Genomic DNA, 17,814 nt, shown 5'->3' on the forward strand with positions numbered 1-17,814 from the left:
AACATCCATTGACTTACACACTAGTGTTGTTAAATAAATCCAAGTCAAGTCTACTTTACAATGAAGTGTGCAACAAGCAGAAGAAGTGAAGAAGAACATCGTGTGGAGTTCACATTCTTCAAGGTGCAAATCACAGCTATTCCTGTCCAAATCCTTCTGTTTCTTCAATTGCAAATAACAGCTTCTCCTTCAACTGCTCGTAATTCTTATAGGGTGGAAGGTCTAGGCGATTGAAACTGAAAACAAAGGAAAACCTGAATTATTGTGGAATTATTTAAACCACCAAAAAGCCATTAGGAACACAGGCATATCAACTTTCCTGTTCAGAGGGATAACTGGATTTATACCCTCTAACACAGCTGTACCTTCATGTGCATTTATCTGTGAAAGTAGAGTTAAAGCACAAGCACTCTAACAATAATTTCCCAGAAATGGTGATGCACTGAGTAAGAAGCCTCACTTCATCTCTCTTTTGTATTTGAAATTTAAAATTTGAGCTTTTTCACAAAGCACCAGTGTAATTGAGAAACTGAGCAGAAGCTGCAATTTCTCTAGCGAACAGGGAGCACGAGTGTGCCTATTTGTTTTCAGTGCCAAGATAGACCAATCCCAAACTCCTGGGAAAAAAGTGCCACTTACTACATTTTTTCTTGTCAGTAGTGTGCAAATCCATGGCATTCACAATGGAATCAGCTCCACAACAAAACTGTTTTTCAGAAGTTCAACTATTACTCAACAAAGCTTACTGGCATAACCCAGTGTTTTGCTTTCACACAATCTCAGCCACTTTCATATATTACCCACTTTCTGAAATCTCAAAGTAGATTGTCATCAGTAAAAACAGAACCATAACAGAATTTTATCCTATCTACTTACCAGGTGTGACTTCTAGGTAACCAGTTTTCCTTCCCAACTTTCTCAATACAAAATTTTTGGGGTCCATTGCTCCCTGTAAAAAAAATCAAATAATTAAGTCTCAGGTCTAGCTGCCTACCTGTATCAGTAGTAATACACGACAACTGAGTGTGAAAGGCTTGAAGAGAAAGCAAGATTTTAACTGCTTGCAGAGACCAAAGACATCTGCCTTTCCCTACATCTCTCTGAAGAAACCCACGTAGAAAAATGCAGAAATATGAAGTGGTTCTGAAAGAAACTCAATCACTGAATCACACAATTGCTTTGGGACTGGAAGGAATCTCTGGACTTTTCCTGGTCCTTCCACTCTGATCAGGCAGGGATACCCAGAGCAGGCTGTCCTACCAGGACCACGTCCAAACCATCTGTCAAATCACTGATGGAAGGCGTGAACACTCCCCCGTCCCTTTTTCTGTCACAGCTCTGGCAGTACGCAAGACTTAGGAAGAAGAGTCAATATACATTCATAAAAAACATCCTTACATATACAGGTTGGTCCTTATTAAAGAAAGGAATTAATAGAGGTACAAAATGCATTAAAGAGGGCTTGTTACCCATGAGGTCAGCAAATCCTCCCACTGGTAATCTGCATGTTCCAGTAACGAACTGTAGAAGTCTCATTCTCTTTTCGTTATCTATTTCTTTTACAAACTGAAAAATAATAATTAACATTGATGTAAAATTTATTATTTACATTTTCACTTCATCATCACCCCTAGAATAGCTGGATTAGCAGCAATAATTTATATTTACACACTACAAATTTGTTGAGTAATTCTGACTGTTGCTCACTAAGCTGTTGCTGTGCTCTTCTGAGGAAAAAAGCAGTCTACAAACCTGCCAGAACCACAGTATCTGTCTGCTGGTTCTGGTATAATGCCTGTAGATGGTATGCCTCTGCCAGTCGTTTAAATCAATTTCCTGCATTCCACACAGGAGCACCTTGAGGGGAGAAAAAGGATAAAAACATGAAACTACAAGCTACTGCTTTGCTTCTACAGCAGAGTACTGTACTCAAACTCTATTGTACTTCAAAGCACCTACAATCACAGCGTTCTCATTTTGAATTGTAAACTTCACAACTTCCACAGCAAATAATAACAACCACTTTGTTGAATTTGGAGAGAGCACAGAATAGAAAAGCCATTTGTGAAAATGTTTGTATTTAGACATTCAAGCCAGGAATGTATACTTCATCACTGCCTAACCATACAATTCCGTGCAGAAATGATGTTTTGCTTCAGAGGATAATTTTGAGAGACCAAAAGTAGCTAAAACCTGGTCCACGCAGTAATGTGATCATCCACTGATATTGGCTTTTTACCTCCCTTTCTTTCAAATTACTCATTCTTTAAACACAAGCAAAACTCACTGTCAAGGATTTCAAAAGCAATCAGTCAAAAAGTTTATACTGGCAGAATCTCTGCGCTGGAAACGTGTCGGTTGTGAAGAAGAAAGTGAAGAAGAACACACTCACCAAACAGTCACCAAACAGTCACCAAACAGTCACCAAACAGTCACCAAACAGTCACCAAACAGTCACCAAACAGTCACCAAACAGTCACCAAACAGTCACCAAACAGTCACCAAACACTCACCAAACACTCACCAAACACTCACCAAACACTCACCAAACACTCACCAAACACTCACCAAACACTCACCAAACACTCACCAAACACTCACCAAACACTCACCAACACGTGAGGCTTCTCTCACACATTCTCCAAACAGAACTGTCAGCCTTCACAAACTCTGTTCTTCAGACACTGACTGAAATTTAAGTACTACGTGTCACAGCCTGGATCTGGCAATAGTCAAAGAATCCTTTACCTCCAGTTCCTTAGCATCGAAATACTGCAGATACTGCTGTGGCAGGATTTCATTGAAGCCTTCAAAAAAAGCTTGTGTCTGTTCCTCAACACCTCGGGAAAGTCTCCATTCTGCTACCAGCCTGTAGAAGATACAGGAGGATAATTTACAATGGGCTATGCCAACCCAAGTTAATCTTTGTTAGTTTATTCTGAAATGAACCGTAAGTGATGTGAAGAAAAGTGACGTAAAGTCTGGGAAGTTCCAGGGATAGAGCACTGTACAACTGCACCTGCAGCCTTCACTCTGTGCCAACAGTTTTGAGTTAAAACCCTATGTTTCCAACCACTGCTATGGAAAGCATTTTAAGCTCAAACAGGAGGCAGCATCTACTCACTGATGATATTAATGAGAGCACAGCAGTCCCTAGGTATTTGGAGAAGGAAAAAAAAGGCAGAGCTAGATTCATCTAATATTGTCCCCAGAAATCTCAGTCATTATCCATGACAAGGTAAAATCTAGGTCAGGTGTACTGGTGAAGATAAGTAGGACTGCTAGCTTACCAAGAAACGACTATGTCCATTTGGAAAGTTCCATATTTGTTTCTGTTAATCATGAAACTTTGCTCTGTGGTAGAAACTCCACTCTCCATTAACAAAAAGGTGAAAAGCAGGCAGGAGACCCGAAGAACCTGAACCCAGGGAGAAGCAGATATTATGCTGAATTCAAGCCTAACCTGTCAGGAGAACTGGAATCTAAAGGAGAGATGAAACTCTGGGGAACGTAACACAGGACCCAGAGTATGGCAGAAGAAAGAGTATTACTTAGGCTGCAATCCGAGCTCTCCCTGGGTTCCTCAAAACTAGAAGAGAATGGTCTTCTGCAGATACTGCTTACTCTCCATCCCAATCAGGATTTTGCACAACTGCAAAATGCCAATATGTTCCTTCTGCAAATGTTACCATTTCTGTGAAATGCTCTTGGACGACTCATGAAAGCAATTCCTACTCTCTCATCTCTCAAACCTTTCCCACAAAAAGCCTTCACACAACATATCATAAGAAAGAGGAAAATTTTACTGATTCAATTTATCTCATGTCTGCCATGTGTGCAGTGGTTTCTTGTTTGTTTCCTCTTTGTTTTGAGCAGATCCTCTGTGTAAGACGATGCTGAAGTTCACACCTTAAAGCAGAGCTTGTACACTGCTGCTCACTGGGGATATTTTGAGACAAGGAGGGGATCTTTTGAGACAAGGCACCTCATAGTTTTTCTCCAGACCACCTGAGCTCATGGTTTTCTTCTGGAATCACTCGTAGGCTCCTTTCCTTGCTTTAAAACCTTCTGGTGCTGCTATATCATAATTCCTCACTTACGACAGTACAACACTTCACATTATTCACAATGCTGCCTTGTTACAAATGCCAGGACATAACAGCACTGTAAGGGCAGTTCACATGGAAACCAGTATCGAAACGATGCATTTTTAAAAACTCAAGTTTATCACAAAAGCATCCAAAAATGTTCTTTGGTTAAAAACAAGCAACAGCATAAATGGCTGGAGAGAATATCAGCAGTCTACAAAGGCAAAATGTGAAGAATAATGTATGCAATGGGCAACTACCATTCACATTTGTTGCCATGATGTTCTGCTAAGCTAAATTATCTCTGGGAAAAAAAAAAAAAACAAGTGGAGCTTCTACTAAACTGAATCTTTTGGGAAAAGTAATATATAGTAATATATTTTTTTAAATATTTCCACCAATATTTTCCTTCCAAACGCAGAATCTGAACGATTGCCACATTTTGCCAACATCAGTAATTATTCATAGACAGAATTTCAATAATGCTTCATATTGCATAGTGACAGTATTTTCTTGATTGAGATAAAAGAAACAGGAGAGATAAGAGTATTTCAAAATCTTCACTTAATCTTACCTAATATATTCTTCTTTGTTTTCTTCTGTCACGAGAATGTTGCTACCATTTGGCTTCAAATCATGGCTTTTGATTTCACCCAGAATTTCTTTATCAACTGAGAAAAACATTTCCAAGCCACATTCTTCAATATCATTCTCTCTGCAAGGAAGAAAACGTGATTATAAATAACCAGGTCCAGACTGTGCACGCAGTAGAATTGATGTGTATGAAGAATATAAGGACTTTTCTTAACTGTTTAGAGCTCAAGAATCAAGTTAAGGACATGTTACACAATAACTGTGGTTCTGTAAGATTCACCCCACTGATGTGCATAAGCAAACTGTGCACTAGGTACAATAGCATCCTTAAATTCATGTGTCACTGGGCTGACAAACTACCCACTGCCTCTAAGCGGAATGCCCATGGAATGCAAAAACCTTTCAATAATGACATTGTTGTGTTTCATTACCTGCTGCCTTGCCAAGTAATAGCAGATAAGAAGAAAAAGACTCAGAATGCTTAATGAATTATCTTCAACTCCAGTATATTTATGGGACTATCTTGTAAACGTATCAAAACATCCTAAGCTCCTAAGTTAACAAAATAATGCATTCCTGAGAAAGAGGAATTTTCTCATTAGAGACTTCGAAGGAAGAAGAACCTTCATGCAACAAACACTGCTGGGATCTCTGTTCTCTCTATATGGTTCAGTAGCCAGAAGAACAGGTGCAACATTGCAATGTCTACGTTGGTAAGTGCTCCTACCCAGCAGCTGTGCCGTACGGCACCAAGCACAGCAATAAAGCACGCAGAAAGCCCATCTGCTGAGGACAGGGGGATGAGCTGGGCTCACGCCTAAGCACTGCTTACTGCAAAGGAAGGCACACCTACCTGGCAACGGCCACGCAGGATGCTCGACACACACTCACACACTGTTCTCCTGGGGCCCAACGCAACGGCGCAGCCACTCACACTCTGCTCCTCGACGGTCTGCAACACAAAAGTCACAAGCTGGAAATTCAATCCATCCAAGATGCCATCGGGCCTCCGTGCTCACGGCACTCGCACTCATGTCTTCCGATGATCAATCAGGCGTGTGCTTACCGAGTGAGCGCTGCTCACTGCCACTCGACACCAGCAATCTACCCCTAACTGACAAGTATGAACAGGAACCTATGCCTAACACTAAAAGACTACAAGTAACCTATGCCTAACTCTAACATAAGAACAGGAACCTATGCCTAACACTAAAAGACTACGAGTAACCTATGCCTAACTCTAACATACGAACAATAACCTACTCCTAACACTAACACTAACCACTAAAATCAACAACAACAACAAGAACTAAACTGTAACTCCTGCAGCATTTAAATGGGAAGAGGAGAACTTGGCTCCCCAGGAGGCTCGGAGGAGGAGCTGATGGAAACTCATGCCACCCAGCTAATGCTGGGGGCGGGGGCCGCGCAGCGGGTAGGGAGCCGAGCGCCTGGACCAGCGGCGGTGGGACGGCGCCGATGCGGGGCCTGGCACGGTGGTGTGGTGCCAGGCCAGCTGTGCCGCAGGCGGATCCACCTCCATGGGCTCATCTGGAGGTGGATCCACCTCCATGGGCTCATCCAGAGGTGGATCCACCTCCATGGGCTCTTCCGGAGGTGGATCCACCTCCATGGGCTCCACGGAGGTGGTCACAGCGCTGGTCCAGGCGCGACGGAAACGGAATCGCTGCCCCCTCCTCCGCTTGATCTTAAGGGCGGCCCCCCTCCTCCTCTTTGCTTCTGGGAAGCCAAGCTCCCTCTTCCCATTTAAAAGAGGGCAAGCATCGCCCCTCGCTCTCTTCGCTCCAGCCATGGCTGTCAGAGCTCTCAGAGCGAGTGCGTTGGCCGGGGCAGCGGTGACCAAGGTGACGGCTGTGATGCGGCGAAGGTTCTAAAATGGCAGCCGCACTGCTGGCAATGGCGTTCCACATAGCATGAGGAGGGGGCTGCAGGACAGGGCACCGGACGCCAGCTAGAAGGCGCTCCCTGTGCCCAGCGGGCAGCCCTTCTCTCCGGAAAGCAAGAGGCCACACAGGAGCCGGCCCCGAGAAAAGGGCCCTCGGCCTCCTTCATCCTCTCACTCCTGCAACGTGGGAATCCCCTTCTGGGGCTGGGCCACGCAGCACACAACACTCAGGGCACGCTCAGGGATCTCCTGAGGTCAGCGCAAACAATGTTGCGCTCCAGAGTGGACCTGACGGCGCCTGCCTGCGGGGAGAAAGAAGCTCCAGCTTCCATTTCTTCTTAAATCTAGGGTTTTTCCCCTTAAATATGGATTTTTCTGCTAGTATTCCCTCTTTTTCCCCTTCAATCTCGGGTTTTTACCATTATATATGGTTTTTTCTGCTAGAAATCCCTGTTTATCTTATTAAATCTCGGGTTTTTCCCCTTAAATATGGCTTTTTCTGCTAGAAATCCTTATTGCTTCCCTTAAATCTGGGGTTTTCTCCCAGAACTCCCTGTTTTTCCCCTTAAATCTGGGGTTTTTCCCCTTAAATCTGGGGTTTGCTCCCAGAAATCCCTGTTTTTCCATTAAATCTGTGTTTTTTCCCCATGAAATACGGCTTTTTCTCCTAGAAATCACTGTTTTTCCTTTAAATCTGGCTTGTTTCCCATAAATCTGGCTTTTTGTGCCAGAAATCCCTGTTTTTCCCCTTTAGTATCAGAGGACCAGCTCAGAGAAGCGTTTGCATGGGACGGATGGGCCGCAACTGGATCCAATCCTGCCTTTGAATTGGGACGCTGGACACAGCCTCACTGTGCGCCCAAAGACTACAAACAGCGCCACCAAAGCGGGCAGAGACGCCACGCGCTCCTGACTGCTCGCCGCTTTCACATCTCCCTCGCCCGCCCTCCCTCCCTCCCACCAATCTCTCAGGGCAGCCCTTCCCAAGCAACAAACAGAATCACACACAACTTCAGCCCGCACTCGTCCCGCTCACTGACATCCGGAGCCAGGGACAAACCTTCAGCCGTGCCCGCTCCTCCCCCACTCAAACAGGGCACCAGGCGCGTGGATCCACTCCTCGTCCAGCTTTGCTCGGCACAAATTCCAGCGGGGAGTCCTCATTCACACACCTGAAACACCAACGCACAACAACGCATCAGAAAAGGCAATCAGAAAAGGAATCGGCCTCCAGCCAGGCTTTTCCGGCCGGCCCGCCGGCCGGCCGACGCCACAGCCACACGATCCCGTCGCCATCCTTGCCGCACCATCAGGCCCCGCCATCCACAGCCTCCTGCCGGCGCACTCCGGGCCGAAAGCAAAACTCCACCGAGCGAGGCCAAAAGCCAAACTCGCCATCCGGACGGAGCCCCGCGCTTCCCCGCCGCCATCTCCAAGGACCGCCGCCACGCAAACGACGCTCAGCGCGAGCGAGCGAGACGCCGGCTTCCCCGCCACGGCCAAACGAAGAGCGACGGCATCGGATCGCAGCGCGACGGCTCCCACCGCGCGACGGAGCGCGGCGCTGCCGCCGCCCGGGAGCCGCCCCGTTCGCCCCGGGCTGCGCTCCGGCACCCGCAGCTCTTGCGAGGCCGCGCGGCCCGCAAAGCCGCGAGCCGGGACCCGCCTCTGGCTGCCGGCGGCGCCTCGAGCTCCTCTCCCGACAGCCCCTCGATGCCCCCGCGCCGAGGCCCGACCCGCTTCCCGGCACGGATCCGCTCCTGCCAGCCCCGCTCACCGCTCACCGCTCACCGCTCCCGCGCCGCGCTGCCCCGGAAGTGCTCTCCGCCGGCAGGAAGCACTTCCGTCCCGGGCCCTAGCAACCGCCTGCGGCGTCACGTTGCTGAGGGCGGCCTGCGGGCGGCCGGGGCCTGAGGGTGGAGTGGGGCGGCGGCCGGATTCCTCTCGGACGGCGCCGGAGCCGTGCGACTTTTCTCCTCCTCCTTCTCTCCTTCTCCTTCCTCCCCTTTTTCCTTTCCCTTCTCTCTCTTCTCTTTCCTTTTCCTTGCTTTTCCTTTCTATTCCTTTCTTCTCTTGGCTTTTCCTTTCCTTTTCTCTTCCTTCTCTTCCCCTTCACAGTTCCCTTTTCCTTCCCTTCCTTCCTTCCTTCCCCTCCCTTGCCCTCTCCTCCCCTCCTTTCCCTTTCTCTCCACGCTCTTTATCCAGCTCTGAAATGGAGTTGCATCAAGATCATCTACGCAGGCAATAAATAACTTGTGCTGCATTTCATTGTTTTGTGCTCTTACCAGACTCAGATTTGGTTTGCCCTTCACTCAAGAATCACAGAATGGCCAGGGTTGGAAGGGACCTCAAGGATCATGAAGCTCCAGCCCCCTGCCACACGCAGGGCCACCAACCTCCCCATTTCACAGCAGCCCAGGCTGCCCAGGGCCCCATCCAACCCGGCTTTGAACACCTCCAGGGACGGACGGGGCATCCACAGCCTCTCTGGGCAGCTGTTCCAGCACCTCACCACTCTCATAGGAAAGAATTTCCCCCTGACATCCAACCTCAATCTTCCCTCCCTCAACTTCAAACCATTTCCCCTTGTCCTGCTGTTATCAACCCTTTCAAAGATTCCCCTCCTGTTTCTAAGTTCCCTTTAGGTACTGAAGGCTGCAATGAGATCACCCAATAGCCTTCTTTTCTCCAGGCTGAACAAGCCCAGCTCCCTCAGCCTGTCTTTGTAGGGAGCTGCTCCAGTCCCCTGCTCATCTCTGTGGCTCTCCTCTCTGTCTTTCTCGGACTGGGGCTCCACACCTGGACGCAGCACTGCAGATGGGGCCTCACAAGAGCAGAGGGGAGGGGGACGATCACCTCCCTGTCCCTGCTGGCCACCCCCTTTCTTCTGGCCCTTTCCTGAGCCCCAAGTATCAGGAGTGCCCGGCTGCTTTTGCTGCAGAGCCTTATTATCCAAGTGCACAAAGACCTGGGGGAAAACCTCAGCAGCTACGTTTGTACAGAGGGAAGATTTCATGCCAACACACAGCCTGGCTTTCCCTGCTCTGCGCTGCCGGCGTCCCCCGCAGCCCCTGTGCTGTGACAAACAGCAGTGGGCTCGGGCCCAACGCCCACTCACGTCCCCATGAGGCAAAATCTGAAAACGTGCCATCCCAGCCCACTTCCAAGCCCCAGGAGCAGCTAAATCATTCATTTCTACGCTGCTGCTTCGTAACACAGAAGGAACAACAACAGGACTACCATCTCTTGAAGTCGTTTTATAAAAGTATTTGACTTACTGAGATACTGTTACAGTTACCTGAGTATTTGAAATTACAATACAAGGAAATTTCGACAATGAATTTCAGTACAGTATTTTACAATCCAGTGCTGCTGATCCCATTTATGTCCTAGTTCACTAGAGCATATATACACAGACAATGATTCTTGAAGAAAATTAAAAAGACACCCGCAAGAAAGGGGGCTGGAGATACCAATAGAACAAAGAGTTGAAATCACAAATTCAGTGCAGCATGTAGTGATAACGCAAACAAGAAAAATTAAACAGGTTTTTTTGTTCAGAGTTCTTTTTCTGGAACACAAACAAATGCATTAAAATACAAGCTTCAGTGCTAGATCAGATGAAGACACGGCGCATTTACTGCGCAGTTTCATACACAAACGCTTCCTGAGCTACTGGAGCAATAAGGCTTTGTTACTTTAGATCAGCAGCTCAGCATTCCGTTCATTTTTTCATGTCATTCTCATAAGGCAAAATTCTAAATAGAAGTTATTTTAATGCTTGAAAATTAGGATTAATTGGCAGCAACATATGAGCACGCATTTGTTACGCAGTATCAATTCACACAGCTCAGGCTGCTCAAGCAGTGGTGGGAGGAGCAGTGGGAGACAAATTCATTCACCTCTGCTGGAACGTGTTAACGTGGATAAAACCTCAGGATAACATCCATTGACTTACACACTAGTGTTGTTAAATAAATCCAAGTCAAGTCTACTTTACAATGAAGTGTGCAACAAGCAGAAGAAGTGAAGAAGAACATCGTGTGGAGTTCACATTCTTCAAGGTGCAAATCACAGCTATTCCTGTCCAAATCCTTCTGTTTCTTCAATTGCAAATAACAGCTTCTCCTTCAACTGCTCGTAATTCTTATAGGGTGGAAGGTCTAGGCGATTGAAACTGAAAACAAAGGAAAACCTGAATTATTGTGGAATTATTTAAACCACCAAAAAGCCATTAGGAACACAGGCATATCAACTTTCCTGTTCAGAGGGATAACTGGATTTATACCCTCTAACACAGCTGTACCTTCATGTGCATTTATCTGTGAAAGTAGAGTTAAAGCACAAGCACTCTAACAATAATTTCCCAGAAATGGTGATGCACTGAGTAAGAAGCCTCACTTCATCTCTCTTTTGTATTTGAAATTTAAAATTTGAGCTTTTTCACAAAGCACCAGTGTAATTGAGAAACTGAGCAGAAGCTGCAATTTCTCTAGCGAACAGGGAGCACGAGTGTGCCTATTTGTTTTCAGTGCCAAGATAGATCAATCCCAAACTCCTGGGAAAAAAGTGCCACTTACTACATTTTTTCTTTTCAGTAGTGTGCAAATCCATGGCATTCACAATGGAATCAGCTCCACAACAAAACTGTTTTTCAGAAGTTCAACTATTACTCAACAAAGCTTACTGGCATAACCCAGTGTTTTGCTTTCACACAATCTCAGCCACTTTCATATATTACCCACTTTCTGAAATCTCCAAGTAGATTGTCATCAGTAAAAACAGAACCATAACAGAATTTTATCCTATCTACTTACCAGGTGTGACTTCTAGGTAACCAGTTTTCCTTCCCAACTTTCTCAATACAAAATTTTTGGGGTCCATTGCTCCCTGTAAAAAAAATCAAATAATTAAGTCTCAGGTCTAGCTGCCTACCTGTATCAGTAGTAATACACGACAACTGAGTGTGAAAGGCTTGAAGAGAAAGCAAGATTTTAACTGCTTGCAGAGACCAAAGACATCTGCCTTTCCCTACATCTCTCTGAAGAAACCCACGTAGAAAAATGCAGAAATATGAAGTGGTTCTGAAAGAAACTCAATCACTGAATCACACAATTGCTTTGGGACTGGAAGGAATCTCTGGACTTTTCCTGGTCCTTCCACTCTGATCAGGCAGGGATACCCAGAGCAGGCTGTCCTACCAGGACCACGTCCAAACCATCTGTCAAATCACTGATGGAAGGCGTGAACACTCCCCCGTCCCTTTTTCTGTCACAGCTCTGGCAGTACGCAAGACTTAGGAAGAAGAGTCAATATACATTCATAAAAAACATCCTTACATATACAGGTTGGTCCTTATTAAAGAAAGGAATTAATAGAAGTACAAAATGCATTAAAGAGGGCTTGTTACCCATGAGGTCAGCAAATCCTCCCACTGGTAATCTGCATGTTCCAGTAACGAACTGTAGAAGTCTCATTCTCTTTTCGTTATCTATTTCTTTTACAAACTGAAAAATAATAATTAACATTGATGTAAAATTTATTATTTACATTTTCACTTCATCATCACCCCTAGAATAGCTGGATTAGCAGCAATAATTTATATTTACACACTACAAATTTGTTGAGTAATTCTGACTGTTGCTCACTAAGCTGTTGCTGTGCTCTTCTGAGGAAAAAAGCAGTCTACAAACCTGCCAGAACCACAGTATCTGTCTGCTGGTTCTGGTATAATGCCTGTAGATGGTATGCCTCTGCCAGTCGTTTAAATCAATTTCCTGCATTCCACACAGGAGCACCTTGAGGGGAGAAAAAGGATAAAAACATGAAACTACAAGCTACTGCTTTGCTTCTACAGCAGAGTACTGTACTCAAACTCTATTGTACTTCAAAGCACCTACAATCACAGCGTTCTCATTTTGAATTGTAAACTTCACAGCAAATAATAACAACCACTCACGAACAGAATTTGGAGAGAGCACAGAATAGAAAAGCCATTTGTGAAAATGTTTGTATTTAGACATTCAAGCCAGGAATGTATACTTCATCACTGCCTAACCATACAATTCCGTGCAGAAATGATGCTTTGCTTCAGAGTATAATTTTGAGAGACCAAAAGTAGCTAAAACCTGGTCCACGCAGTAATGTGATCATCCACTGATATTGGCTTTTTACCTCCCTTTCTTTCAAATTACTCATTCTTTAAACACAAGCAAAACTCACTGTCAAGGATTTCAAAAGCAATCAGTCAAAAAGTTTATACTGGCAGAATCTCTGCGCTGGAAACGTGTCGGTTGTGAAGAAGAAAGTGAAGAAGAACACACTCACCAAACAGTCACCAAACAGTCACCAAACAGTCACCAAACAGTCACCAAACAGTCACCAAACAGTCACCAAACACTCACCAAACACTCACCAAACACTCACCAAACACTCACCAAACACTCACCAAACACTCACCAAACACTCACCAAACACTCACCAAACACTCACCAAACACTCACCAAACACTCACCAAACACTCACCAAACACTCACCAAACACTCACCAACACGTGAGGCTTCTCTCACACATTCTCAAAACAGAACTGTCAGCCTTCACGAACTCTGTTCTTCAGACACTGACTGAAATTTAAGTACTACGTGTCACAGCCTGGATCTGGCAATAGTCAAAGAATCCTTTACCTCCAGTTCCTTAGCATCGAAATACTGCAGATACTGCTGTGGCAGGATTTCATTGAAGCCTTCAAAAAAAGCTTGTGTCTGTTCCTCAACACCTCGGGAAAGTCTCCATTCTGCTACCAGCCTGTAGAAGATACAGGAGGATAATTTACAATGGGCTATGCCAACCCAAGTTAATCTTTGTTAGTTTATTCTGAAATGAACCGTAAGTGATGTGAAGAAAAGTGACGTAAAGTCTGGGAAGTTCCAGGGATAGAGCACTGTACAACTGCACCTGCAGCCTTCACTCTGTGCCAACAGTTTTGAGTTAAAACCCTATGTTTCCAAGCACTGCTATGGAAAGCATTTTAAGCTCAAACAGGAGGCAGCATCTACTCACTGATGATATTAATGAGAGCACAGCAGTCCCTAGGTATTTGGAGAAGGAAAAAAAAGGCAGAGCTAGATTCATCTAATATTGTCCCCAGAAATCTCAGTCATTATCCATGACAAGGTAAAATCTAGGTCAGGTGTACTGGTGAAGATAAGTAGGACTGCTAGCTTACCAAGAAACGACTATGTCCATTTGGAAAGTTCCATATTTGTTTCTGTTAATCATGAAACTTTGCTCTGTGGTAGAAACTCCACTCTCCATTAACAAAAAGGTGAAAAGCAGGCAGGAGACCCGAAGAACCTGAACCCAGGGAGAAGCAGATATTATGCTGAATTCAAGCCTAACCTGTCAGGAGAACTGGAATCTAAAGGAGAGATGAAACTCTGGGGAACGTAACACAGGACCCAGAGTATGGCAGAAGAAAGAGTATTACTTAGGCTGCAATCCGAGCTCTCCCTGGGTTCCTCAAAACTAGAAGAGAATGGTCTTCTGCAGATACTGCTTACTCTCCATCCCAATCAGGATTTTGCACAACTGCAAAATGCCAATATGTTCCTTCTGCAAATGTTACCATTTCTGTGAAATGCTCTTGGACGACTCATGAAAGCAATTCCTACTCTCTCATCTCTCAAACCTTTCCCACAAAAAGCCTTCACACAACATATCATAAGAAAGAGGAAAATTTTACTGATTCAATTTATCTCATGTCTGCCATGTGTGCAGTGGTTTCTTGTTTGTTTCCTCTTTGTTTTGAGCAGATCCTCTGTGTAAGACGATGCTGAAGTTCACACCTTAAAGCAGAGCTTGTACACTGCTGCTCACTGGGGATCTTTTGAGGCAAGGAGGGGATCTTTTGAGACAAGGCACCTCATAGTTTTTCTCCAGACCACCTGAGCTCATGGTTTTCTTCTGGAATCACTCGTAGGCTCCTTTCCTTGCTTTAAAACCTTCTGGTGCTGCTATATCATAATTCCTCATTTACGACAGTACAACACTTCACATTATTCACAATGCTGCCTTGTTACAAATGCCAGGACATAACAGCACTGTAAGGGCAGTTCACATGGAAACCAGTATCGAAACGATGCATTTTTAAAAACTCAAGTTTATCACAAAAGCATCCAAAAATGTTCTTTGGTTAAAAACAAGCAACAGCATAAATGGCTGGAGAGAATATCAGCAGTCTACAAAGGCAAAATGTGAAGAATAATGTGTGCAATGGGGAACTACCATTCACATTTGTTGCCATGATGTTCTGCTAAACTAAATTATCTCTGGGAAAAAAAAAAAAACAAGTGGAGCTTCTACTAAACTGAATCTTTTGGGAAAAGTAATATATAGTAATATATTTTTTTAAATATTTCCACCAATATTTTCCTTCCAAACGCAGAATCTGAACGATTGCCACATTTTGCCAACATCAGTAATTATTCATAGACAGAATTTCAATAATGCTTCATATTGCATAGTGACAGTATTTTCTTGATTGAGATAAAAGAAACAGGAGAGATAAGAGTATTTCAAAATCTTCACTTAATCTTACCTAATATATTCTTCTTTGTTTTCTTCTGTCACGAGAATGTTGCTACCATTTGGCTTCAAATCATGGCTTTTGATTTCACCCAGAATTTCTTTGTCAACTGAGAAAAACATTTCCAAGCCACATTCTTCAATATCATTCTCTCTGCAAGGAAGAAAACGTGATTATAAATAACCAGGTCCAGACTGTGCACGCAGTAGAATTGATGTGTATGAAGAATATAAGGACTTTTCTTAACTGTTTAGAGCTCAAGAATCAAGTTAAGGAAATGTTACACAATAACTGTGGTTCTGTAAGATTCACCCCACTGATGTGCATAAGCAAACTGTGCACTAGGTACAATAGCATCCTTAAATTCATGTGTTACTGGGCTGACAAACTACCCACTGCCTCTAAGCGGAATGCCCATGGAATGCAAAAACCTTTCAATAATGACATTGTTGTGTTTCATTACCTGCTGCCTTGCCAAGTAAGAGCAGATAAGAAGAAAAAGACTCAGAATGCTTAATGAATTATCTTCAACTCCAGTATATTTATGGGACTATCTTGTAAACGTATCAAAACATCCTAAGCTCCTAAGTTAACAAAATAATGCATTCCTGAGAAAGAGGAATTTTCTCATTAGAGACTTCGAAGGAAGAAGAACCTTCATGCAACAAACACTGCTGGGATCTCTGTTCTCTCTATATGGTTCAGTAGCCAGAAGAACAGGTGCAACATTGCAATGTCTACGTTGGTAAGTGCTCCTACCCAGCAGCTGTGCCGTACGGCACCAAGCACAGCAATAAAGCACGCAGAAAGCCCATCTGCTGAGGACAGGGCGATGAGCTGGGCTCACGCCTAAGCACTGCTTACTGCAAAGGAAGGCACACCTACCTGGCAACGGCCACGCAGGATGCTCGACACACACTCACACACTGTTCTCCTGGGGCCCAACGCAACGGCGCAGCCACTCACACTCTGCTCCTCGACGGTCTGCAACACAAAAGTCACAAGCTGGAAATTCAATCCATCCAAGATGCCATCGGGCCTCCGTGCTCACGGCACTCGCACTCATGTCTTCCGATGATCAATCAGGCGTGTGCTTACCGAGTGAGCGCTGCTCACTGCCACTCGACACCAGCAATCTACCCCTAACTGTCAAGTATGAACAGGAACCTATGCCTAACACTAAAAGACTACAAGTAACCTATGCCTAACTCTAACATAAGAACAGGAACCTATGCCTAACACTAAAAGACTACGAGTAACCTATGCCTAACTCTAACATACGAACAATAACCTACTCCTAACACTAACCACTAAAATCAACAACAACAACAAGAACTAAACTGTAACTCCTGCAGCATTTAAATGGGAAGAGGAGAACTTGGCTCCCCAGGAGGCTCGGAGGAGGAGCTGATGGAAACTCATGCCACCCAGCTAATGCTGGGGGCGGGGGCCGCGCAGCGGGTAGGGAGCCGAGCGCCTGGACCAGCGGCGGTGGGACGGCGCCGATGCGGGGCCTGGCACGGTGGTGTGGTGCCAGGCCAGCTGTGCCGCAGGCGGATCCACCTCCATGGGCTCATCTGGAGGTGGATCCACCTCCATGGGCTCATCCAGAGGTGGATCCACCTCCATGGGCTCTTCCGGAGGTGGATCCACCTCCATGGGCTCCACGGAGGTGGTCACAGCGCTGGTCCAGGCGCGACGGAAACGGAATCGCTGCCCCCTCCTCCGCTTGATCTTAAGGGCGGCCCCCCTCCTCCTCTTTGCTTCTGGGAAGCCAAGCTCCCTCTTCCCATTTAAAAGAGGGCAAGCATCGCCCCTCGCTCTCTTCGCTCCAGCCATGGCTGTCAGAGCTCTCAGAGCGAGTGCGTTGGCCGGGGCAGCGGTGACCAAGGTGACGGCTGTGATGCGGCGAAGGTTCTAAAATGGCAGCCGCACTGCTGGCAATGGCGTTCCACATAGCATGAGGAGGGGGCTGCAGGACAGGGCACCGGACGCCAGCTAGAAGGCGCTCCCTGTGCCCAGCGGGCAGCCCTTCTCTCCGGAAAGCAAGAGGCCACACAGGAGCCGGCCCCGAGAAAAGGGCCCTCGGCCTCCTTCATCCTCTCACTCCTGCAACGTGGGAATCCCCTTCTGGGGCTGGGCCACGCAGCACACAACACTCAGGGCACGCTCAGGGATCTCCTGAGGTCAGCGCAAACAATGTTGCGCTCCAGAGTGGACCTGACGGCGCCTGCCTGCGGGGAGAAAGAAGCTCCAGCTTCCATTTCTTCTTAAATCTAGGGTTTTTCCCCTTAAATATGGATTTTTCTGCTAGTATTCCCTCTTTTTCCCCTTCAATCTCGGGTTTTTACCATTATATATGGCTTTTTCTGCTAGAAATCCCTGTTTATCTTATTAAATCTCGGGTTTTTCCCCTTAAATATGGCTTTTTCTGCTAGAAATCCTTATTGCTTCCCTTAAATCTGGGGTTTTCTCCCAGAACTCCCTGTTTTTCCCCTTAAATCTGGGGTTTTTCCCCTTAAATCTGGGGTTTGCTCCCAGAAATCCCTGTTTTTCCATTAAATCTGTGTTTTTTCCCCATGAAATACGGCTTTTTCTCCTAGAAATCACTGTTTTTCCTTTAAATCTGCCTTGTTTCCCAT

At 45.5% G+C, this 17,814-nt stretch overlaps 1 protein-coding gene across 5 annotated transcripts in view; it reads right to left on the bottom strand.

The window, feature by feature from the left end:
* ITCH (itchy E3 ubiquitin protein ligase) overlaps window positions 1–17,814 on the bottom strand; it is a 232,467-nt gene that overhangs the window by 124,682 nt on the left and 89,971 nt on the right. The window contains exon 19 of one of the 5 annotated variants that reach the window (XM_048963527.1): window positions 15,164–15,325. The exons of the other annotated variants lie outside the window; for them this stretch is intronic. Within the exon in view, the coding sequence (XP_048819484.1) occupies window positions 15,181–15,325 (145 nt within the window). The 3' untranslated portion in view covers window positions 15,164–15,180. Of the gene's footprint in view, window positions 1–15,163; window positions 15,326–17,814 lie in introns of those variants that run through there. 5 annotated transcript variants of the gene reach the window in all.

The sequence above is a fragment of the Lagopus muta genome, chromosome 16 (assembly GCF_023343835.1).
Source record: "Lagopus muta isolate bLagMut1 chromosome 16, bLagMut1 primary, whole genome shotgun sequence".
In the NCBI taxonomy this organism is placed as follows: Eukaryota; Metazoa; Chordata; class Aves; order Galliformes; family Phasianidae; genus Lagopus; species Lagopus muta.